Source organism: Dermacentor albipictus, chromosome 7, assembly GCF_038994185.2.
Source record: "Dermacentor albipictus isolate Rhodes 1998 colony chromosome 7, USDA_Dalb.pri_finalv2, whole genome shotgun sequence".
Classification (NCBI taxonomy): Eukaryota; Metazoa; Arthropoda; class Arachnida; order Ixodida; family Ixodidae; genus Dermacentor; species Dermacentor albipictus.
In genome coordinates, this window is record NC_091827.1 from 122429519 (window position 1) to 122455438 (window position 25920).

Sequence of the window (25920 nt, forward strand, 5' to 3'; positions counted from 1 at the left end):
GCAGTGCTAAAAAGCGGGCACGTCCGGTGCTACGGGCGATTAGCGGAGAGACGAGAACTAGGAGTGGGATTCCTCATTAAGAAGGATATAGCTGGTGATATACAGGAATTCTATAGCATTAACGAGCGGGTGGCAGGTCTTGTTGTGAAACTTAATAAGAGGTACAAATTGAAGGTCGTACAGGTCTACGCGCCTACATCCTGTCATGATGACCATCAAATCAAAAGCTTCTATGAAGACGTGCAATCGGCGATGGGTAAAGTCAAAACAAAATACACTATACTGATTGGCGACATCAATGCCAGGGTAGGCAAGAAGCAGGCTGGAGACAAGTCAGTGGGGTAATATGGCATAGGTTCTAGGAATAGCAGGGGAGAGTTATTAGTAGAGTTTGCAGGAAGGAATAATTTGCGGATAAATACCTTCTTCCGCAAGCGGGATAACCGAAAGTGGACGTGGAGAAGCCCAAACGGCGAGACTAGAAATGAAATAGACCATACTCTGCGCTAACGCTGGCATCACACAAGATGTGGACGTGCTCGGCAAGGTGCGCTGCAATCACCATAGGATGGTAAGATCTCGAATTAGCCTAGACTTGAGGAGGGAACGGAATAGACTGGTACATAAAAAGCCGATCAATGTGTTAGCGGTAAGAGGGAAAATAGAGGAATTGTGGATCAAGCTACAGAACAGGTATTTGGCTTTAACTCAGGAAGAGGACCTTACTGTTGAAGCGTAAGACAGCGTAAGACAGCTGACTTAAGGGAGTATAATATGGATAGAATTGAACATGCCCTCAGGAACGGAGGAAGCCTAAAAGCAGTGAAGAAGAAACTAGGGATAGGCAATAAATCAGGTGTATGCGTTAAGAGACAAAGCACGCAATATAATCACTGATATGGTAAAATAGTTCAAGTGGCTGATGAGTTCTATAGAGATTTATACAGTACCAGTGACACCCACGACGATAATGGAAGAATAGCCTAGAGGAATTTCACATCCCACAAGTAACGCCGCAAGAAGTAAAGAAAGCCTTGGGAGCTATGCAAAGGGGGAAGGCAGCTGGGGAGGATCAGGTAACAGCAGATTCGTTGAAGGATGGTGGGCAGATTGTTCTAGAGAAACTGGCCACCCTGTATACGCAATGCCTCATGAGCTCGAGCGTACCGGAATTTTAGAAGAACGTTAACACAATCCTAATCCATAAGAAAGGGAACGACAAATACTTGAAAAATAATAGACGGATCAGCTTACTGTGAGTTGCCTACAAACTATTTACTAAGGTAATCGTAAATAGAATCAGGAACACCTCAGACTTCTGTCAACCAAAGGACCAGGCAGGATTTTGTAAAGGCTACAAAACAATAGACCATATGCACACTATCAATCAGGTGATAGAGAAATGTGCGGAATATAATCACCCCTTATATATAGCTTTCATTGATTACGAGAAAGCGTAGGATTCAATCGAAACCTCAGCAGTCATGCAGGCGTTACGGAATCAGGGTGTAGACAAGCCGTATGTAAAAATACTGATAGATATTTATAACGGCTCTACAGCCACCGTAGTCCTCCATAAAGAAAGCAAAAACTCCCAATAAAGAAGGGCGTCAGGCAGGGGCATACGATCTCTCCAATGCTATTCACAGCTAGTTTACAGGAGGTATTCAGACACCTTTATTGGGAAGAATTCAGGATAAGAGTAAATGGAGAGTACTTTAGTAACTTGTGATTTGCTGATGATATTGCCTTGCTTAGTAACTTAGAGGACCAATTGCAATGCATACTCACTGACCTGGACAGGCAAAGCAGACTGTAGGGTCTAAAAATTAATCTGCAGAAAAGTAAAGTAACGTTTAACAGTCTCGGAAGAGAACAGCAATTTACGATAGGTAGAGAGGTACTGGAAGTGGTGAGGGAATACAAATACTTAGGTCAGGTAGTGACGGCGGATCCGGATCATGAGACGGAAATAATCAGAAGAATAAGAATGGGCTGGGGTGCATTTGGCAGGCATTCACAGATCATGAACAGCAGGTTGCCATTATCCCTTAAGAGAAAAATATATACTAGCTGTGTCTTACCAGTACTCACCTACGGGGCAGAAACCTGGAGGCTTACGAAAAGGGTTCTACTCAAATTGAGGACGACGCAACGAGCTATGGAAAGAAGATTGATAGGTGTAACGTTAAGGGATAAGAAAAGAGCAGATTGGGTGAGGGAACAAACGCGAGTTAATGATATCTTAGTTGAAACCAAGAAAAAGAAATGGGCATGGACAGGACCCGTAATGAGGAGGGAAGATAAGCAATGGGCATTAAGGGTTACGGACTGGATTCCAAGAGAAGGGAAGCATAGCAGGGGCGGCAGAAATTTAGGTGGGCGGATGAGAATAAAAATTTGCAGAGACAACATGGCCACAATTAGCGCATCAGACCGAGGTAGTTGGAGTAGTATGGGAGAGGCGTTTGCCCTGCAGTGGGCGTAACCAGGCTGATGATGATGGTTGAAATTATTTGGGCGCTTTTCTACATTTTCGTTCTGATGCGTGCGTGAACGGCTATGTTAAATGTTACATTGTCCATTGTATAATATTTTTTATGCTGATGGATTGTAAGTGGTGCGAATGGGAAAAAATCAACCATACTTCATCGTCTGTTTGGGCATCTGCTTATTACGTTGCCATAGCTTTCTTTCGCACGTGCTGTGGCAATGGTTAGAGGAGTGATCGCCGACCGGGGCAGCGAAATTGTGAAGCATGACGCTGTTGTAGAGGCATATGCAGTCAGTCACTCACAAAAGGACCACAAGAACGACAAAGACAAGCGCTTGTCGTCGTCGTTCTTTCGGTCCTTTTGTCTTTGTACGCGCTGTAGTCAAGTTGGCAATGGGACACGAAGTAGCCCGTAGCCAAACCTTGCTTTATCATCGATAAAGCACATACCACGAGTGATGGATTCTGGGACCCCTCCACATGGCCCTCAGTGAGTGCTGAAGGCGACCTCTCGGGCTCGTGCTGTGACTCGGACGCGGCAGCAGAGGTGGCCAGCAGGTAGGGATAGTTCTGGGCTTGCATGTTTGTGAGGTTGCGAAGAAAGCATTTGTCGACAACGGCGGCCGCGCGATCACGAATGATTATCACGACCTGTTTAGTGCTGGTTCGTACGTTGACCACACGTCAAACCAAATAATTAGTTCGAAATCGCAACTGGTAGATCGAGCTTCCCTCGAGTGCGAAGAGTTGGAACGGCCCGATACTCTTGCTCGTTAGCTGCAGTGCCACGTGTAATAATCTCGCTACTCCTATCGCCGCTTACTTGCGATGAAGTTTTCCCGTCGCTACTGCAAAAGAAGTAAACCTAAGCTGCAAAACCATGAGCGAAACGGCGAACGGGATTTTCACGACGGTTCAAAAACGCGTCAAACTAATTCGGAGAGCAGTTTTGCTGATAGTCTTTTGTTATTTGACAATCCTTTTTCTAGCCGAGACGTATTGCGGTGTTTTTTCAAGCGACTTTCGATTGTATATAAAATAGGTTTAAGCCAGACATTAGAATAGATAAACGAAATTTTCTAGAGTGTGAGCTTCTATTGCGCGTGTTCTTTCGGACGTTTTCATTGTCTCGGATAACCAGTGAAAGAAACGTAATGTATCCTGTTTGTGTTACCTGAGGGGTGATGAAAAAAGCGTTGATAGCGAGGAGGAAAGTGGAGAAAGAGGGTGCAGCTGAAGAGAAGGGTACGGTGAAAGCGTGAGGAAAAAAGCGTTGTGCCGCTCAAGAAGCTTTATTGCGCCGAGGGCTAAACTTTAGCGGCTTTTCGCCTGCATGTATCAGAAGTATCTCGAATGTTATTGAAAGCTTTATCCACTGACTGTTGTCACTAAAGCTTTTTGTTATCTGTCTGCATGCGCGACGCGAATTGTGTAGTACTTTCTCGAAGCCCTGCGGGCACCAGCGATTACCTTGAAACCTTCGACGAATCACGTATAAAAGCCGCTGGACCCGCAGGCCTGATTTTCGACGATCGCTTACTCTGTGTAATGTTTCTCTCTCAAATTCTTTGCCTACATGTATCGTGAAATGAAAACACATATAGAGCGGCGCCCATATTTCGCATTGGGAAGTGTCGTAATCGCGGTGATTTCTTTAGCTTAAGTAGACTTGACGCTATGGTTAACATAAGTGAGCGGCTCATACCGCTACATTTTTCTTCTGTGTTTGTCTCCGCTTGCGCTATGTGGCCTTTAATAAAAAATTATGTCGTCAGAAGCACATCACAGTGCAGGTGCGCTTCTGATGACCTTCATTTTCAGGCTTCTTATTTATTTATTTTTTTGCAGAGGCCGGGGAAAACATTTAGGCAGATAGATACTGAAAAGTGCACGAAGTTTTGCAAGAATGCTAGCCGCATTAAAAAGAAGCAGTATCACTAGTGAGAGATACAACAACGCCGAGAACAAGAAATTCTTGTGGGATTGTCATGGTGACCACAAATTTAATCTTTTCGCTTTTGAACGTCCATACGTAGGCTTAAATTTAGACGGTTGTTTTCTTTCATGAAATCACAACGCGGTAAATAACTGTAGCCCCGTTGAGCCTCTTGGTATGATGGTCACCGAACGTCTACCACTTCCGATTCTCTCCCCCCCCCCCCCCCCCCGCCCTTATTGGGTTGACAGCGCGCTATAGCGCTCGCCGACAGTCATTCGGAAACTGACTGAACATCAGTGACGTCAATATAAGGACTTGGCCCCTCATCAAGTCCCATCGAAATTGTACGTAACACTTGTAACGCTATAACCAATTGTAAAATGCCGTCTAGGGAATGCTTTGCCGCCAGGCTTATTCTAAGAAAAATTAATTATGGGGTTTTACGAGTCGAAACCACGATCTGATTCTCGGGCACGCCGTAGTGGGGAACTCCGAAAACTTGAACCACGTAGGCTTTTTTACCGTGCACCTTAATCTATGGTTTATTCTAAGTGGTCCATTATTAAAGGGGATAGGAATTGAAGTATAATCTCATTAGATAGGGGTGAGTTTCACAGCTAACGTAATGAGAAATTAATTATGGAGTTTTACGTGCCAACACTACGACCTAATTATGAGGCACGCCGTAGTGGGATCTGAGGATTGATTTTAACCACCTAGGGTTCTTTAACGTGTACCTCAATCTGAGCACACCGGTGTTTTTGCATTTCGCCCCGATCTAAATGCGGCCACCATGGCCGGGATTCGATCCCGTGGCCTCGTGCTTAGCAGCGCAACACAGGACCCACTAAGTTCGCTGCTAACATGATAACCTAGGGTGTATGCAACAGGTTAAACAAGAAAGCTATCGCGTAATTTGAAAATAATCTTTCATGGTGGTCTACAATTTATATATTTATTGTCCTAATGCATATATCAGTCCTATATTACGGCTTGTAGCTCATGATTATGATGATAATTTATTGACATCCCATTTGAAACGGGGTGGTGACAAATAGTCACCTAGCCTCCATGATTTATTGGGGTATTTGGTGCATGTTTTTCATCCTAGCATTTTCGTATACATCTCCTCAATTTTTTTTCCTGAAAACTTCTTTACCTTGTACGTTACCCATGCTGGTATATGATCCGGCCGTATCAAGCTCTTCCCAACTTTTTTCCCACCAATACTCTAAACCTCTCCTGCTCATCTCTTCTGCTGGCCGCTTGATGCTTCCGTCCACTTTAAATCCAAGCGCTTCTGAAAGGTGCACGTTGCGTACTGGTCTCGCTGGGTGGAATCTCTTGGCATTCCGTTAGGATGTGCTCAGTGGTCTGCAGGTTTCTTCTGAAGCATACGCAGGGCTCATGTAATTGCGAATGTTTGCTGCGATATGTTTTTGTCCATAGGCAGCAAGCTTGAGCCTCAAATAGGCAGTTGCCTTCGTGTTGTCGTACAAATATTTCTGTTTAATTTTTTCCCATTATTGTAAATTTCCAAGGTGTTTTTCGTTTCCAGTCCTTGCATTCAAGTCGTTGTCTTTGTATCTCTCACTTTTTTTCTGATCCGTCGATTACCCCGTACTTGGTCGCCAACTTGCTTGACCTCTTCTTCCTCCATTCGGAGAAAGTCGAGTGGCTCCCCGTGGCGTGTGAATACGGGACTCCGCTGTCACGTGTTCGCTACGTGAAGTCACACCTTCGGTCAATTTTGTTCCTGTTTTTCTCTTGCTCATGGGTGTCAAGTTTTCCGCTACAGCATACCGAACATTATGTCACATAACTAGAGCGCGCGTCGACATAATGGCTGTCCGCGAGGCTGAGTGCATATGTGGCCCGCGAGCTGTATCTTGGAGGAAATCTGCAGCGTGTGCAAAGAGCAAGGTCGAGCTGAGATGGGTGGCGGCCTTATCTTGCACATCTATTTTGTTAATGATTACATTTAATAGAAACGCGAGCAAGCAATAACAAAATCAATACTGACTAAAACCAAGTTTTCTCTGCATGTTCATCGCTGTCTGACATATCAAGAAACTTCTTTCAATATTTTATAGAGCGCAGTAAAGGTAAGAATGGCGAGGCATCTTATTCCCCACACAAAATTGCATTCACATAGGGCGAGGCCGCCCCCAGGGACGCCAGATATAATCATCTCGTTCGCGGGTCCCAGGATGAAGGAACGCCAGCGGGGCCCCTGAATGGCGCTGACGGAAAGAAACGCTGTCTCTTTTTTAGGTATCAACTCCACATTTCTTTATTTTGCTGGACTGCACGCTTTCTTTGTTTGAGCTTTTGTTTCGTTCTTTGATTTTATTGATATCAGTGATATAGAAAACAATTCTCGCTATCTTTTGTGCCTGAAGGCGCTTTCCTCCGTTGGAATTTTATGAGGTCTATGCCGAAATAACTACCACACTGGCAAATGTGCAGGAGTAAATCAAAATGCCTAGAAAAGCATGACAAACACTGAAATTGAATTGTGGACGTGTCAGACATGGAAATCAGCCGACACACGGACCCGCAAGACAGTGCGTGACCAGCAAAATAACGATACTCAAAGGGAGCGACGAAAGAGTCTTCACTGAACGGTGTGATGACTTCAGTTGAATCGCCGAAGTTCAACAAAATGTTAGAATGCCTAGGGGAATTGAACAGAAGTGTCTGAAACGCAAATTCTGAAATATAATGAGATACTGTCTAAATTGGAGGAAGATCGCTAAAAAAATTACGAATCGAGGGATCACTGGAATACATGCCTTTACAGTATGACACAATACAGGAGGCAATGCAAGCAGAGAAGAAAGAGATTAAAACTTTTCAAACAACAACTGTGAACTTAGGTGCTAAATCAGAAGTAGTTAGGATAGCCATGATTTCCAACGCCATAAAGATATCCCTAATAAGACCAATCTACAAGAACGGGAAAGGGCAACAATGCGAAAACTACAGACCTACAGCAATCTTGCCCAAATTATTGTGCGTTCTGGAAGAGCTTATGCACAAGAATGCTGTTTCCTTTTGCAAAAAAAAAAAATTCATGTGTTCTCTAAAGTGCACTATGATTTTCGCTGCTAGCCAAGCATGATCACACAACGGGCAGACTTTGCAGACGTACGTAACAGTGAAATGTATAAATTAAGACGGTAATTGGGCTTTTTCTTAGATCTGAAAAAAGGTGTCTGATACGTTGGATCGCGAAGTAATCCTTGGAAAACTGACTCAAATAGAATTCCGTAGACCTTTCATAGAGGTTTTAACAGACTGCTTGAAAAATCGATATCAAGTCGTTCGAATTCAAAATATAGACAGCGACTCAATTCACATAAAGCACGGAGCCCCACAAGGACGCTTGCTAGGCCCAGTGGTTTTTAATTTCTATACCAACGATTTAGCCGATCTATCGCTGCACTCAAAGTTAGACCAATTCGCGAATCATATATAATGCTTTAATATTATCCCATAATATTTTTTATGAAAGTATTGCTTTACTACAAAAATATACATATAAAATAGACATGATTTGAGTGCAACTATATATTTGCGAATAAAGAAAAAACAGTTAATCTGCTCTTGCAACCCGTACAAAAAAGTGCCACTAACGGAACATCTGTAATCGCATAGTGAGCGCTGAATTGGGTGGTCCGGCCAAAGTATACAGCATGCTGCAAAAATTAAGTACCTTTATCTTATTTTCGATTATTTCTCCATCTCATCATTTCTAATTTCTCATATTTCTCATTTCTCCATCACATACAATATGTAGCTAAAATACTCGTAGCAGTAGGCGCAATCATGTACAAAATTGGATGAGTATGCGATCTTAGGTTAAGAAAACCCACCTTTGCAGCTATGGGTGAAACTGTATTAAGGTATGGCGTTGCGATCTACGGGCTGCCTTCGTTGTTTGGCCCTCAAGAAGACTGAGGGCCAAACAATGAAATGTTCCTTACCTCAGTAAGGAAGCCTTCGTTGCGGTGAGGCTATCTTATGTCACTCTGAAAGCTTCCTCACTGAGGGGCCCTTGGTGAAGGCTTCCTTGGTGCTTCCTCAGCATAAGGTAGCTCCAATGCTACCTTCGTGCGTCCTTACGCCGCTCCTGGCCCTGAACGAGCGCTTCGCCTCACTGCTTAGCCACGTGACGTTTGCTTGCGCATGCGCGCTGTCGCCCACCTGCGGAGAAGCGCGAGCACGGTACGTCTTGCCAGGCATGTTCGTTTCAGTCACGCGTGGGGCATGAAAGCGTTGCTAGGCGTTGCTAGGTGTCGCACAACGCTGGCGTGCCAGCGTCGATGGAGCACATCGAGTTTTGCGCTGTAATGCGCTACATCTTTAAAGTTTCGTAAACAAAACTAGAAGAAAGCGTCCACGCTTCTCAATATTAGCTCTTCAACTTAAAGATTGTGCGACGATACAAATTTTTTTTATTGAATAATGGTATTCGCGTAAAGCTTTCAAGAGATAATCTCGAACCCAGACATGCGGCAACCGCTCCTTACGTGAGGACGGGTGAAGGGAGCTTTCAGAGTACGCTTGCTTCCTCCATCGATCCTTCGCTCTAAGGAAGCCTCACGAAAGGTTAGGAACCGCTCGAAGGAAAGGAACGTTTCATTGTTTGGGCCTGAACGTGTTAAATAAGATAATACAAAAATAAGGAATAACATAACATGCGAAACAAACAGCAAAGCTGTTAACCACAGTGAGCTGGTGACACAACGCGGTATATTTGATATTAAACAACTTTGTATTTCAGTACTACTTACGAAGTATTACTTTAAAGACAATTTAAAAAAAAAACCGCAAAACCCCGTGTTCTGCGTGAGACTGAGACATTTATATGGGCTAAAGCGTTGACGAATTATGGTAAATGAATGAAAGCATTTTATGTAACGTTCAACTTTAATAATATAGCAGAAGTTGCAGTTGGCAACCTATCGTGATTCGGGTAAAGAAAAGATTTTGTACACCGTAGGGTTCGGACAAGCGACTGGGAATAATCAAAGAAAGAGATGTGACGGAAGTTTTTCCAATGACGTTTCTATAACTGTTGTATAAAATGGACTAGAGTATTGTGTTTTTTGTAGTTATCTTTGCTTACTTTTCCAAAACATTAAACTATTGTACCATAAGAAGCCAACAAACACTAATACCAAGGATAACATAGCAGAAATTACTTGTGGCTAATAAATGAAATTAGGAAATGATAAATTAATGGAAATGAAAATGCATGAAATAACAACTTGCCGCAGGTGGGGAACGATCCCACAAGCTTCGCATTCTATGGCAAGTTGTTTTTTCATCCACTATCATTTCCATTACCTTTTCCTTTCTTTATTTCATTTATTAAGCAAAAGTAATTTCCCCTATGTTGTCCTTTGTGTCGACGTCTGTAGGCTTCCTATGATAGGACCAATACAATTCGGGCTCCTCAGTTAACTACTTTCTTCTCGTTTAAACTACTGTACATGATGTACTGGACGGTTGTGCTACACATATAACATTTTGCCTGCTTAAATATGTTATTTTTACGCTATTACACGTACAAGGGCAACAATTAGAAATCAGCCGAGCATTACAGCAAAAGGGAAAGGGAAGAAACGAAGAAACCGTGAGCTTATACTATGGCTACTGGAGGGCTATTATACAGTGGTACGCATAAAAGCGTCGACGCTTTCGCGGACTTCAGGTTACGTGTTCGTGGCACATAAAAGAAATGTAATCTTTATGCTGGACCTATTTTTCCCTATGGTTTCCTTTGTTCTAAGAACAGAAAACTCTGTCATTCAGGCGAAAGCACTGCCCAGTCCCGCCCAAAAGCACCATTGCTTTGGAGGCTGAAGAAATATTTTTGTATATTTTATGTGCTACTAAAAAAGGAAACTTGCCCATTGGCATCGTGGCCGTGTGTCTTTCGTTCTCCCGAGCCAGCGATGTTCGATAGAATAGGAGGTGGAAAACACAAAGAAAAACTAATGCTTTGTTTCATGCGAGTAATGCTAAAAATTACTTGTTATTTATCGAGTTTTATTCATCCACACATATAAAGTTAATTGCGGGGCACACTTTGTTCCAAATTGCTCTATCCATTCAATTTTCATGCGTCTATTAGTATTGGCAGTTAAATAGAAAATATACAAGTCGAGCGCTGGGGTGGGGGTCACGCGACCACGCGATCAGCGGAGAACAGCTCAGCTCTCGTGGGTAGCAGTGGCGTAGGCCTCCACTTGGGGCGACAGAGTACCGCCCGGACACTTTCCCTCGAAGTCGTCAAGATCGATGTCGTACACAGCTATCGGCGTGTCACCGAGGTTGTAGGCGTAGGCGCGCCTCATCCGTGTCTGGATTTCATTCGGAGCAGCGAAGGCGGCCACCTGCGCGACGGAGAATGTAATCGTGCAGTCGTAGGTACCTCATCCAAGACAACTCGAGAAATTCATCGTTATCGCTGTTATATGCAAGCGAAGAACATTACTATGGAGCAAACTTAGGAACCTCGATTACCGTAGAAGCTGAGACACCTCAACTAATTTACCACCGTGACCATCGGCTCCCGAAGAAAATCATGCAGCTGGTTTAGGTGCGTCTAACCACGGGAGGAAAGACATCTCAGTCAATTCAATGTCATCGCCATCGTCTGCACGCGATTCACATTACTACGCGGCGCAGAGAACTGTATAACCGGAGCTCACCGGTTAGCGAGTTCACGGCGTGAGCGATGTGGTGAGCTGATGTGGTGATGCGGAGCTCACCGTATACGGTGAGCTCCGCATCACCACATCAGCTCACCACATCACTCACCACACCACACCACAGCTCACCACACCACACCACATGCGGAGCTCACCGTATACGGTGAGCTCCGCATCACCACATCAGCTCACCACATCACTCACGCCGTGAACTCGCTAACCGCAAAGGCGCCGCTGTGTTGCTACATGGTGCAAGCGCAGACGACGAGATGCGATTGAAACGACGCGCGCAATCAATGCCATCCCACACTTTGGTGGCGCCATCTAGTTCAGGCGCCTGCAAAGGCACCTGTTTCACGCACCGTGTATGTTACATCAAAATTGATAAATAGCGCTCAGATCTTTCTGGACAATATACCGAATGAACATTATACATTCTCCACACGTACATGCTACGTGTAGATGCTTGTGCTAGCGTCAAATTATGAATATGTTGAACCTTACACAAATTAGAGGTAACGCGGCGATATCCTTGCAGTTCCAACTTTTTCGCCCAGCTTTTCATCTATAGTTAGTACACAAACTCTATGACGTGGTTGGTTCAGATACATCACCACCGAAGCTGACACCTAATCTAATTCGTCATGTTTTTCTTCATAATAATGAACAGCGGCATTCTTTGCGATCGCTCCTAGAAATTCCTAGCCGATGCTGCTGGCGGGGTGGTGCTGCTGCTGCCTTGCAGAATAGCTCGCAGGGTTACTCGGTCAAATTACTCGGTCATGAAACAAATTACACATAAACGTCCTATTGCAAGGAATATACGGCATCAGAAACACAACTACATAAGTAAAGCAAACCTACCCGGTCTTTCTGTGCCTACTTTTCCAAGGATTAGGCTAAAATCGCAGCTATATTTCTCTCCTACCAACGCAAATGTCCTTTTTTTTTGAGATAACCGCCGCGCGTAGATGACGATTAATATTTTCATGCCATAGCATAGTGCTGCGGAACAATATGTGCGATCACGAAAAGGCGAGCAGTGTGAAGACGACGACGACGACGATTAGAAGCTAGCGCTGGCTGTTTCCTCTTGGCCAAGCGCAGCGTATTTTCTTGTTAATATATTTGTACATAGCTTTTCGTCTGCGTCTTCCTACGTAACACATCTGGTGGAGGTGGACGTTCCCTGTACCTCGTCACGGAGCTTCGCAGTGGACGGTGCGTCGAGCCTTCCTTCATGGCTCCCGGCGACAACAACCGGACTCCCCCGGCTCCGACACCTGCTGCCACTTCGACGAGCTACATCACTCTACCCGCTCCCCGTGATCCTGGCGTATTCTCGGGCAAAGATGAACCTTCTTGACGTGCAAGTCGACGGTGTTTCTGTGTCTGCACTCATAGAGACTGGGGCGCATTTGTCCGTAATGAGCGCTGACCTTCGTAACCGGCTCAAGAAAATTATCACGCCCGCCACGACGCCTGTTCGTGTCGCCGATGGCCGAACAGCCCCCGTAATTGGTATGTGTACCGCCCGCGTCTCGTTCGCCGATCGCTCCACGATCGTGCTATTCACAGTCATCGCCCACTGTCCCCATGACATCATCCTCGGCTTAGACTTCCTCTCCGCACATTCTGCTCTCATCGATTGTTCCGCCAGTACTCTCCGCCTTGACCTGCCTGTTCTGGATCCTGCTGAACCACACCCCAGTCGCCTCAGTTCCGTCGACTTCGTTCGCTTGCCACCTTCGGCACTGACGTAAGTTGGCCTAGTGTCTTCCCCACCAGTCCCCGACGGTCACTACATCGCGGCTCCTATGCAAGACGTCCTCCTTATACACGGCATCACAGTACCTCATACAGTTTTATCTATTACGGCGAATTGCGTCTGCCTTTGGCTTGACGACACAAGTGCTGCCACGCGGGATGTCTCTGGCCCAGCTTTGTTCATTCGAGGATCACTCAGTAGCATCCATTGCAGTAGACGACACTTCGTCCGATACTCCTCTACCATCGGAGTCGGCAAAATGTACCATCGCTGACTTACAGAAAATGATTGTGCCCGACTCACCGTCCGAGCACGCTCGTGAACTATACCGCATTCTGTTTTCCTACCACGATATTTTTTACTTTAACGATCGTCCTTTGGCCCAAACTACAGCTGTCAAACATCGCATTAATACCGGCGATGCCCCTCCTATTCATCGCTGCCCGTATCGAGTGTCACCAGCTGAGCGTCAAGTTATTCACGCAGAAGTTCGCAAAATGCTTGCCAAGAACATTATTGAACCAACATATAGTCCATGGGCGTCACCTGTTGTACTGGTCAAAAAGAAGGATGGCTCATGGCGCTTTTGCGTGGACTTTCGGCACCTTAACAGGGTTACCAAAAAGGACGTGTATCCCCTACCTCGGATTGATGACGCCCTTGACTGCCTCCACGGTGCTTGCTATTTCTCCTCTATTGACCTTCGCTCCGGCTATTGGCAGATTGCCGTGGACGATCTCGACCGCGAGAAGACTGCTTTTGTCACACCCGACGATCTTTATCAATTCAAAGCGATGCCGTTCGGTCTATGTAACGCCCCTGCCACTTTTGAACGCTTGATGGACTCCCTTCTTCACGTTTTCAAATGGTCCACGTGCCTGTGCTACTTGGACGACGTTATTGTATTCTCCCCAACGTTCGCTACCTACCTCGAGCGCCTCTCAGCACTGCTGGATGTTTTTCGTCGAGCCGGTCTGCAACTCAACGCATCGAAGTGTCAATTCGGCCGTCGCCAGATTACCGTCCTTGGACCCCTCGTTGACGCGAACGGAGTGCAACCGGACCCAGGCAAGATCCATGCTGTTGCGCAGTTCCCTGTTCCGAAGTGTGTCAAGGATGTGCGCAGCTTCATCGGCCTTTGTTCGTACTTCCGCCGTTTCGTGAGAAATTTCGCCGCCATAGCATGACCACTAACCGAGCTTTTGAAAAAAGACGTCCCTTTCCAGTGGGGCGATAACGAGGCCTCTGCATTCTCACATCTAATCGACATTCTCACAACGCCTCACGTTCTGGCCCATTTCGATCCTTATGCGCCTACCGAAGTCCGTACTGATGCCAGCGGTCACGGAATTGGCGCAGTACTGGCCCAACGCCAGCGTGGCCACGACCGTGTTATCGCTTACGCCAGCAGGCTCCTCACCCGCGGTGCGCAACTATTCCATCACTGAGCGTGAGTGTCTCGCCCTAGTTTGGGCGGTTGCGAATTCCGCCCATACTTATATGGCCGACCCTTTTCCGTTGTCACAGACCATCATGCGCTTTGCTGGTCATGCTCACTGAAAGATCCTACAGGAAGACTTGGTCGCTGGGCCTTACGCCTCCATTAATATTCGTATACTGTCACCTATAAATCTCGCCGACTACACAAGGACGCTGACTGCCTGTCTCACTACCCGGTCGACGAGCCTGACGACGCCGACAGTAGTAGCGCCAACGGCATTTTCTCTGTGTCTGTCTTCGCTAACATCGCCGATGAGCAGTACCGAGACCTATCGCTGCGAGCACTTATGGAGCGTCTGCGCTCAACACCTACCGAGGCATCCGTTCGCCGATATGTCCTCCAGGGCGGCATTCTGTATCGAAGGAGCTTCCTCCCTGACGGCTCTGATCTTCTTCTTGTCGTGCCAAAACAGCTACGACAGACTGTGCTCTTTGAGATGCATGACGCACCCACTGCAGGACATCTTGGGGTAACCCGCACGTACGACCACGTCCGCCGCCGCTTCTATTGGCCTGGTCTCGCTCGCTCCGTTCGACGCTATGTTGCTGCCTGTGATCCCTGCCAGCGTCGGAAAACACCTCAGGTGCTACCTGCCGGTCATCTCCAGCCGATCACCGTCCCTGTAGAACCGTTCTTTCGTGTTGGATTAGACCTGCTCGGTCCCTTTCCCACGTCATCCTCTGGGAACAAATGGGTAGCCGTCGCAACTGATTACGCCACCCGATACGCTATCACTCGGGCTCTCCCTACCAGTTGCGCCACTGACGTCGCGGACTTCCTCTTGCGTGACATTATCTTGCTTCATGGTGCTCCGCGACAGCTGCTTACTGACCGTGGTCGAAACTTCCTCTCGAAAGTTATCGCTTACACTGCGCGTTCCTGCTCCATTCAACACAAACTGACTACCTCATACCATCCTCAAACCAATGGCCTGACAGAGCGGTTAAACCGTACTCTTACCGATATGCTGTCCAAGTACGTTTCCAAAGACCACCACGACTGGGACACTGCCCTTCCTTACGTAACATTTGCGTACAATTCTTCCCGGCACGACACCACCGAATTTTCTCAATTTTATCTACTGTATGGTCGCGAACCTACCTTGCCCCTAGACACGGCACTTCCTCCTGCTGCGATCTCAACAAGCGAGTATGCGCGCGACGCCATCACCCTCGCCGACCATGCACGCCAGCTTGCCCGTGCTCGACTGACGGCGTCACAAGCCACTCAGCAGTGTCAGTACAACGCCCGCCATCGTGACGCACAGTTTTCGCCTGGTGCGCTCGTGCTCCTGTGGTAGCCCTCCCGTCACGTCGGACTTTCAGAGAAGCTCCTTTCGCGATACACAGGGCCCTACGCGTGCTGCGCCAGGTGACGTTTGTGACTTACGAAATTGATCCTGTGGGTTCAACCTTTATTTTATGTATACTGCGATCTTGTACACAAGATCATAGCAGGTGGGAAACATTGTGTTAAGATACAGAATTACAGACACAAAGAGAACAATAATTGCACATACAAATTCAACAAGAGAATACAGCGACAAGGTCAATTAACAACAATCAATTCAAATGCTCTTGAAATGAATGTAATGATGTCTGTCTGACAACATCATCCGTGAGGTTATTCCAATCAGGGATGGTCCTTGGAAAAAAGGAATATTTAAAACAATTAACTCGCGGATTTAATGGTGTTATAGAAAGAGAATGGCGATTTCTAGTTTGGTACCCCGAGGAATAGATAAGGATGTTGGAGGTGTCAACTTTGAAATTATTATTAATTAATTGATAGAAAAACATTAAGCGACATATGCGATTTCTGTTAGTAATAGAGGGTAAACCACTTTTTTTGAGGAGGTCACTGGCTGATGCCCGCCCGTAAGTGTTATATATTGGCACGCACTAGTTACGCTAGAAGTCGAGGAAGAAGAAGTGTGCGTGGTAGCTGCTACAAAAACGAACTGTAAACGGCCGTTCGCTTAGAACTGACCGACTGGCTTTTCCTCTTGTGACAAACTGGTGGAGGTGCTGGGTATCGATCCCAGTACCTCTCGCATCATCAGAACATCTCGCAGAACATCAACGCGTGGCTTTACGTGTGGTCGATGACTGCGTGACGTTACCGCCTCGAAGTAGCATCTTCGTCCTTGTTGAATGCCCCCACGAACAACTAGGAATAGGCATCGCCGAAGGTAACCTCACCATATTGCTGGATCGCGAAGTCGGCGTCGCACGAGGTCTCGTAGAGCTCCAACATAGGCAAACCACGATTCTAGTTACCAACTTCAGTGGCGAATACAAGCATTTTTAGAGGCATACCACCATGGCCTACTTTGAAATGGTGGCCGAGTCCAACGCCTGTGCTTCGGTAACGACAATCTCGATTCCGGAACCCAGCGATGTGGACTTGACCAGTCACATCAACGTCAACCCACAGCTAGACCAAAACGAGAAGGAGAGGCTCCTCACTCTGCTATCGTCATTTAGGGACTGTTTCGCCACCACGTCGAAGGTCAAACAGACTCCTTTAATCAAACACAGAATCATCACTGAACCGACCGTCCAACCTGTTCGCCAACACGCTTATCGCGTGTCGCAAAGAGAACAGGATGCTATTCGTCATCAAGTGAAACAAATTCTCGACGATGATGTCATTCAACCATCGACAAGTCCTTGGGCTTCACCTGTTGTATTAGTTAAAAAGAAAGACGGTTCACTAAGATTCTGTGTCGATTATCGCAAACTGAACAAGGTCACGAAGAAAAGACGTTTACCCACTTCCTCGAATTGACGACTCCTTGGATCGCCTGCGGCATGCCCGTTACTTTTCTTCGATGGATCTTCGTAGTGGGTACTGGCAAATTGAAGTTGACGAACGGGACCAAGAAAAAACGGCCTTTATAACACCCGACGGTCTCTATCAATTTAAGGTCCTCCCTTTTGGATTGTGTTCCGCTCCGGCCACATTTCAACGCATGATGGACACAGTTTTATCTGACCTCAAGTGGAACTCGTGTTTAGTCTACTTAGACGATGTAGTTGTTTTTTCCACCACGTTTGAACAACACATCCAGCGGCTTGAGGCGGTTCTTCAAGCTATCCGCACCGCCGGCCTCTCCCTGAAGCCCGAAAAATGTCACTTTGGCTACGAGGAGCTCAAATTTCTAGGTCATATTGTCAGCAGCACCGGTGTGCGCACTGACCCTGACAAAGCCCTGGCAGTTGCTCTGTTCCAGATACCGAAGACAAAACACGATGTCCGCCGATTTTTAGGGCTTTGCGTGTATTACCGCCGTTTTGTACCCAATTTTTGTGAAATTGCCGAACCTTTGCAACGACTCATCAAGGACGACGTCACATTTGTTTGGGGCCCGGCACAATCCGACGCCTTCCGCGACCTTCAGCGACGTCTGCAGACACCAACGATCCTTGGTCACTTTGACACCGAGGCTGACACAGAAGTGCATACTGATGCTAGTAACGTTGGTATCAGAGCGACACTCGTACAGTTTCAAGCTGGTGTTGAGCGCGTTATTGCGATGCCAGCCGAACCTTGTCTGCTGCTGAAAAAAACTACTCTGCAACTGAAAAAGAATGTCTGGCAGTCATATGGGCTATCCAGAAGTTCCGCCCATACCTGTACGGACGCCCCTTCCGTGTACTCAGCGACCACCACTCTCTCTGCTGGCTGGCGAATCTCAAAGATCCTTCAGGCCGTCTCGCAAGATGGAGCCTTCGGTTGCAGGAATTTGATGTGACCATTGTCTATAAGTCTGGCCAGAAACACACGGACGCCGACTGTCTCTCCCGCGCCCCCGTCGAACCCGCACCACTAGATACTGACGACGATTCTGGTTTTCTTTTTACTCTCCCGTCTTTAAACCTTGCTCAACAGCAACGCCAAGATTCCGAGCTCCAGCCCTTGATTGAATACCTTGAAGGAAGCCGCCCACAAACTCCACGGCAGTTCGCGCGTCACTTGTCCTCTTTCTGCCTACGTGGCGACATCCTATACAAGCGGAACTTTCACCCTACGGCAACCGTTTTCCTGCTCGTTGTTCCCGCTACACTCCGCGACGACGTTCTACGTGCATGCCCCGACGAACCAACGTCCGGGCATCTTGGTTTCACGCGTACTCTCGCGAGGATCAAACAGAAGAACTATTGGCGAAAACTCACAAAAACCGTGAAGCAGTACGTCAGAAGTTGTCGATATTGCCAGCTCCGCAAAGTTCCACCACTGAAAGCAGCCGGTCTGCTTCAGCCTGTCCGACGTCCTTGCTCACCTTTTGAACAAGTCGGGATGGATTTACTCGGCCCATTTCCCAAGTCTTCGGCTGATAACCGCTGGATCGTCGTCGCCACCGATTACCTCACTCGATACTGCGAAACACAAGCCGTTCAGCGAGCTACTGCTTCAGATGTTGCTAACTTCTTTATCCAAAAAAAAATACCGACGATTACGTTACTTCCTAATGCGAAATTTGAGCGCAGCAAATAAGCTGTTTCACCTTTTCGATAGATTGAGGCAAAGAAATCGAGCAACACATGTATGCGCTATCACAGAATTTTTTTTTTTTTCACACGTATTCCTTTAACAAAGACTCCACTAACAGTTCTTGACAGTCATGAAGGAAGCTTTGTGGTCGGAGAAATAGACTGATATATGTTCGACTTGGTACACCAATGCTTGATTCTCAAAGACGAGCTCTATACAAGTGCCTCGCGAGGTTGTCACAGCCGTGGGACGCGTTACGAGCGAGAGGAACGGGATGTTCTCCCGCATAAGTGTTAGGAAATTGCTGTTTGTCTTTATGTCAACATTAAAGTCCCCCACTACTAACATCGGTGTGGATCGATGGACGGTTAATGCGAGTTGCAGGAAGTGCACGACGTCTTTCGTGAGTGCGGTAGCGGACTCACGAAAGCGGTATCAGTCGGTCGCTGCTAGCGCTGGGGGGATGAAAGGGGGGCGGAGCTGGTTACGAGGCCGACGATAACGCCGACGACGACGCGAAACCCAGGAACGGACGCCAAAGAGCCATTTGTGTAGCCAGCCCTCCTCCACAGTCTCTCCTCCTCCCTTCCATCATCCTCCCTCGCCCGGAGAGCCGACAGCGCGCATGCGCGGCGGCGGAGCAGATTCGTCGGCGAGCTGGTTACGAGGCCGACGACAACGCCGACGACGACGCCGACGACGACGCGAAACCCAGGAACGGACGCCAAAGAGCCATTTGTGTAGCCAGCCCTCCTCCACAGTCTCTCCTCCTCCCTTCCATCATCCTCCCTCGCCCGGAGAGCCGACAGCGCGCATGCGCGGCGGCGGAGCAGCAGATTCGTCGGCGAGCTGGTTACGAGGCCGACGACAACGCCGACGACGACGACGACGCGAAACCCAGGAACGGACGCCAAAGAGCTGCGCTCTAAAATATCGTCCTTCGACATGGTGCTCCCACTGTCGTCATCACAGACCGTGGTACGGCCTTCACTGCCCAGTTGGTCCGAGATATTCTGCATCTGAGCGGAACAACGCACCGTACGGCAACTGCGTATCACCCGCAGACTAACGGTTTAACTGAGCGTCTCAACAAAACGATTGCGGATATGCTTTCCATGCATGTCGCCACGGATCATAAAAATTGGGATGAACTGCTCCCGTATGTGACAATCGCGTACAACACTGCCCTACAAGAAACCACCGGGTTTCCTCCTTTTCGTCTGGTCTACGGACGCGACGTCACCACTATGCTCGACGTGATGCTGCTACCAACTTCGTCTCAACCTACCGCACCAGATACAGACGGCTTTGTTCAGCGTGCCGAAGCGACGCGGCACCTTGCGCGGCAACGAATTCTATCCCGACAAAGTCAAGATGCTCGTCGATACAACATACGCCATCGAGACGTCGCATACAACCCGGGAGATCTTGTATGGGCCGTTTATTATTTATAATAAAACTGAGTTTATGAAGTAGTTTCTTGTGCGAAACCTTATCGAAAGCTTTTCGAAAGTCCATAAAGATAACATCAGTTTGTTTTCCTTCGTTGATTGCTGTCGCAAAATCATGGATTGTTTCTACCAGCTGAGTGCATGTGGAATACCCTCGTCTGAAACCGTGTTGGACAGCTGCCAGTACATTATGCTCGTCGAGGAAATTAGTTAGATGCTTATGAATGATGTGTTCCAATAATTTGCACGTTGTTGAAGTTAATGAAATAGGGCGATAATTTTCAATACACGTCTTCTCTCCACTTTTTTTCAAAGGCTTAATTCTAGCAGTTTTCCAATCACACGGTAGAACACCTTCTTTCAATGATTGAGTAAATAGGACGCACAAATACTTTGAACACCACTCTGCATACTGTTTAAGGAAGGCATTTGGAATATCATCTGGTCCAGGTGATTTCTTAATATCCAGTTTTAACAATAGATTAAAAACACCCTCTTCAGAAATTATAACATCAGGCATGGAAGGAAGGGACATGCTAAAGGGTGGGAGACGCCCATCATCTTTCGTGAAAACTTTCTTAAAGGTGTTATTAAATGCTGCTGAAACCTGGACATTGTCACTTACATGTTGTCCATTTATAATAAATGCATCGGTAGAACGAGAAACTGGTGCAATTGACCGCCAAAACTTTTAAGGTGCAGTTTTTATAAAAGCCGGAAGTTGCTTATTGTAGTATTTTTCTTTATCTTTCAGAATGCACTGTTTTAATTTCTCTGAAACTTCATGAATTTTTGCCTCTAAAAAGGCTGAGCTTGATTTTTTTATTCTTTTCTTTAATCGCTTTAGCTTGCGCTTCAATTGCAACGTTTCTCGCGCAATCCAGGGATTGTTTTTGTCTGACTTCTTGCATATCACTGGTACAAAACGCTGAATGCAGTCACGAACAATGTTTTTGAAAACAAGCCACAGGCCATCCACGCTACAAGTGCTGTGCAGAAAACTATAATAATGAAAATCTAAAATATCAATAATCGATTCATTGTCAGCACGGGCAAAATTCGGAAAATGTCGAGTATCACCCTTTCGGTCCAGTAATATGTCTTCTATTACCAAGATTACAGCTTGATGATCAGAAATACCGGCGACTACAATGCATGAAAGTTCTTCTTTGATATTGCCTCGTATACCAAGAATAAATCCAGTATTGATGAAGAATCTTGTTGGATTCTAGTAGGGTTCTTCACAATTTGTAAGAGATCGAAATGAAACATGATATCAAGCGCTGTAGGAGATGCTCTGCTTGATATCATGTTTCATATCAAGCAGAGCATCACCTACAGCGTGCGGAGATGTAACAGAAAAAGTAGCCCAGTTTATGTTTGGCAAGTTAAAATCTCCAGCTGAAATTAACTTATCGTCTGGTTTCGTGTAGCAATAAAGATATTTCTTAACTTCATCTAAGACAGCGACAGAGGAACCGGGAGGCCTATAAATAGCACCAAGGATATATCGGAAATTGTTAGCATATACTTTACAGAAGACAGCTTCAACTGTAGCAACATCAGGCAGTTTTAACCTAACCTCGTCCTCTCCTCTGGCATCAAGTGATGTCGTGCATGTCAGTAGGCTCAAGGCCTACTACAGTGCTTCCGAGTCCGATATTTAGTCGCTCCGGGACGGCGCTTTTGCAGCTGGGGGTAGTGCTACGGAACAATATGTGCGATCACGAAAAGGCGAGCAGTGTGAAGACGACGACGACGATTAGAAGCTAGCGCGGGCTGTTGCCTCTTGGCCAAGCGCAGCGTATTTTCTTGTAAATATATTTTTACATAGCTTTTCGTTTGCGTCTTCCTACGTAACAATATGCTTACAGCAGAGGAGGAGGTTCACCACCTTCGTTCATACCATAGACGGAGGAATGACATGCGTAAATTTATAGGATTTGAGAAATCGATTCGCGAACGCTTGGCTTTGCGTGCATACTTAAATGTGCATTGATCCGCATATTTATTTTAATTTCCAGAACAGGGTTAAATTCTGTCTTAAATATTTTCACTTACATCTGTCTAAATACAGCCACGTCTGCAAAGTATATATTCCCTCAGACAACGCACTCTTCTGTCGTCGCGAATGGTGCCTCCCTTCCATTTGGGCCCATTTTTATCCTAATGTCACACCGCTTTTATACTGTGCGGAATAATGTCTCCCATTTACATTTTAAGGCGATAGTCTTGCAAGGCCTAATTGTGAAGTACAGAAAATCGGAGCACCCGCACCACTGCTCACGCGTTCATCGTCTTCTTCCACATCGATGCCGCTAATCAGAACAAAAACATTTGGAGGACGCTTAAGCTCCGCCTTCAAGAGCGCGATCATTCAAAGATCCCTACCTGCTTTTTGCGCTTCCCGGCAACTGTAGCTCACGTAACCGCAATGTTAAACGAGAAACGCTTGCGGCGAACGTCATGCACGAAGGCCAGCGTTCTAGGAGAAACACTGCCTATGGACGTCAGACCCTGGAGTTTTGCAAGATGCATAGCGCCACCTGCCGGTGCAAATAGGCAGTAATTGAGTAGTGCGAAGCCCGACTCTCTTGCTGAGTTGCCTATGCAGCTAGCGACTGCGAAACAACGATTTAACTAGATTTTGGTCCATATTGCGAGTGTTTTGCGCATTTAACACCCATACAGAGAGCTATGAATTTCTACGCTAGTCGGATGCACTACCTAACTGCCATTGAACGCTTGCTGGCTCACTCTTCAGACTGATGGCGGAAACGACGGCAACCGCGACAGCTCCGCGCGCTACGAAGAAACGCCGCAATCGACGCTACTGTTGTGTTGTACATTACCATGAACGTGAAGGACGGAATAACAACATTCAGTTTTGCCTATTTCAATCACGACCGTATGAAGGGGAAAGGCGAGAGCGCTGGATACGGGGCGTTCAACCGATTGGGTAATTGGATTACATGCATTCCCCACAACACAGCGGCTCGCATGAGAAAGTGCGACAATTTTGTTCTTCTGTAATTGCGTTGCGTAGCCCTGACGGAGGACCGTGGTAAGCAAGCGAAAACTCAAGAATCTGCAGCCGCCACTTCGCTGGTAACAGAAAAAATAACGTTGCGAACCATCCTGCTTATGTGCTGTCGATGTCTCAACAAGTGGAATGGAGAGACTCGGCAGGTCAGCTTAACCAAACATTTTGGTTCGTTTATGAATTCAAAATCCTGTTCTAGAGCATCGTTGTATCGCGAGCTCATTTTTACTTTCGGTATTTTGTATGTTCTGCGCCGATACAACAAGCACGCTTCGCAATGTGCTGAGCCTGTTCGACTGCGTTTTTCAAATGTGAGCAATAAAGTTGCTGTAGGAGCACTGGGTGAGTAACTGCGAAGTAACGCACGCGTGTAAAGAAAAAAAATATTGCATTTATTTATATTTATTTGTGTGCGCTTGTTGCTCGAAGCATCTGCGAAAAGTTCAAATTAAGGTATTCAGTGATGCTGTAGCTTCTGCGAGAAAGAAAGATGCAGCGCGTAGGCACTGTAAGAAGCTTACTTTCGTCATGATTGCACGCTGTTTGCTGCCCTGGAAAAGGCTATGAAATGATTTACTCTATGTAAATAATTGCGATACAAAATATTACGCGAAAATACATAAAAATATAGGAGATACTTAAGTCTTCTGTTCAGGACATATTCAATGTGAACGAATTTGAAATGCTTAGATTTTTATGCTGATATGCCTAGACAAACCTGATGCTCTCTGTACTTGCGAGTTGCAGCACGGCGAAATAACACTTGAGACTTTTTTTGTATTGTACACGTACTTCGCCCTGCTGAGCTTCCTTTCCGAAGCGTGGACGGGCGGAGGAAGCTTTCCAGGTCCTTGATTTTTAGGAAACCGTGCCTCAACACAAACGAAAGAGAAGGGTCCATTCTGGCCTATGCACCTTAGCTTACGGACAGCTCTCCTTGCTCTACTCTGTTCGCGCCAAGACTCCGATGGGGCCGCTGGTGATGTGTTTTTCCGCAGCGCCGTCTGGGCAGAGTCTATACCGTGGGCCCATGTCCAGTTATTGGTTCCCACTTTTAATACTTCAGTCGGAGAAGTTTCAACATAAAAGGTATGCGCTGTTGACGAATTTTTTTCATGGCATTCATGAATGTCATTCTCAAAATTTAGAGGAATAGCTTTCTAAATAATGAAAGACAATATGAGCAATTTGGGTGATAGAAGAGTGGCTGGGTATGCGTGGTTGGGAATTATGTTTTTGCGAAAAGACGGCTGACACTGGACGCGGCACGCTGACGCCCGATTTTGTGCGACGCGGCCCGGGGACCTTAACGCTTTCGCGTTAAAAGGCAAAATTAGTCGGAGCGCTCGTGCCACTGCTCGCGCGTTCGTCGTCGTATTCTTCTGCATCCCTTCCACGTCCATGCTGCTAATTATGCTAAAGAGGCACAGGTAATTAATGCAGCATTAATTAAGACGATCGATCCCAAGGCCCGGGGGAGTCGCATCCTCAGCCTTTCGTGGGAGTCGAACCCACGCTGGTGTTAATTAGTGCGAAGTTCATTAAGGCTGAGCTATTTAAGGTAGCTTTCACTAGCGTACTCCAGCCCTCGACCTTTAGTAGGGAGAAACGAGTAGTAAGAAGTAACAACGCATTCGCATGTCGAGTAATTTAACGGGTGTCTCTTGAGCGCGACGGCTTTCGTCTTCACCCTCTTTGACGTATGCTAAAGTGACTACCAATTTTTGTTGTCCTGAAGGGAAACTAAGAAGACAAATAATTTGATCTCTGTTAGTGAATTACCCCTATAAAAACAAGAAAGGCAACTGTTGCGCGAGAATAGGCTTGGCAAGTCAGAAAAGACACAGGCAACAACGGGTCGAGACACCACCTTGAATTACTCGCGCTATTGCTAGCCCTAACGTCATGTATTCTGAAGACACCTGCCTCGGCCTACTTGAGCGTTTATCGCTACATGTGGAGTATTCCGCCAGAAGCACAAAACTTAAAATAAAGAGCAAGTTTTTAGAACTTCTACTGTAGCACAACGCCCGAAATGCAAGAAAAACAACGTTCAAATCTGTAACGTAACACACTACGGCTTTCGGCGTGACATTCAACAAATGATACGTTGACCTCAAGTTTTTTTTTAGTAATCAACCTATTACCAGGAAATTAAAGAAAATAGTGTTTCGAATGAATACTGTAGCAATTCATTGAGTGTTTCTCTATAGGAAATTTTCTCGAACTACGGATAATGAGTCTTTTTGGGCGGTTCATCAAGGGTATAATTATATGGAAATTCTGTTTGCCATAACAGCGATGAATTTTCAGTCTCAGTGCCCATACACTTCACACCATTATAATGCCGTTTTGTTAAGAGTAGTATATGTATATGTATAAGAATGGTGGTTCGATCTCGCGCGCGCATTGCAGGAAGGCGACAAAGCCCGCGGTCTTCCATCACACGCAAGGCGGCAGGGGAGAGGGGGGCGTTCTACTCCCGCGCTGGCTGCGTAAGGC

The 25920-nt window shown here is 46.4% G+C and overlaps 1 protein-coding gene across 5 annotated transcripts in view; it reads right to left on the minus strand.

The window, feature by feature from the left end:
- Window positions 1-10486: 10486 nt before the first annotated feature.
- LOC139047605 (probable chitinase 2) overlaps window positions 10487-25920 on the minus strand; it is a 343683-nt gene continuing 328249 nt past the window's right edge. For all 5 annotated transcript variants that reach the window (XM_070521462.1, XM_070521466.1, XM_070521464.1 and 2 more), the window contains one exon: window positions 10487-10840. In XM_070521462.1, coding sequence (XP_070377563.1) covers window positions 10658-10840 — 183 coding nt within the window. In that variant the 3' untranslated portion in view covers window positions 10487-10657. The remainder of the gene's footprint in view (window positions 10841-25920) is intronic.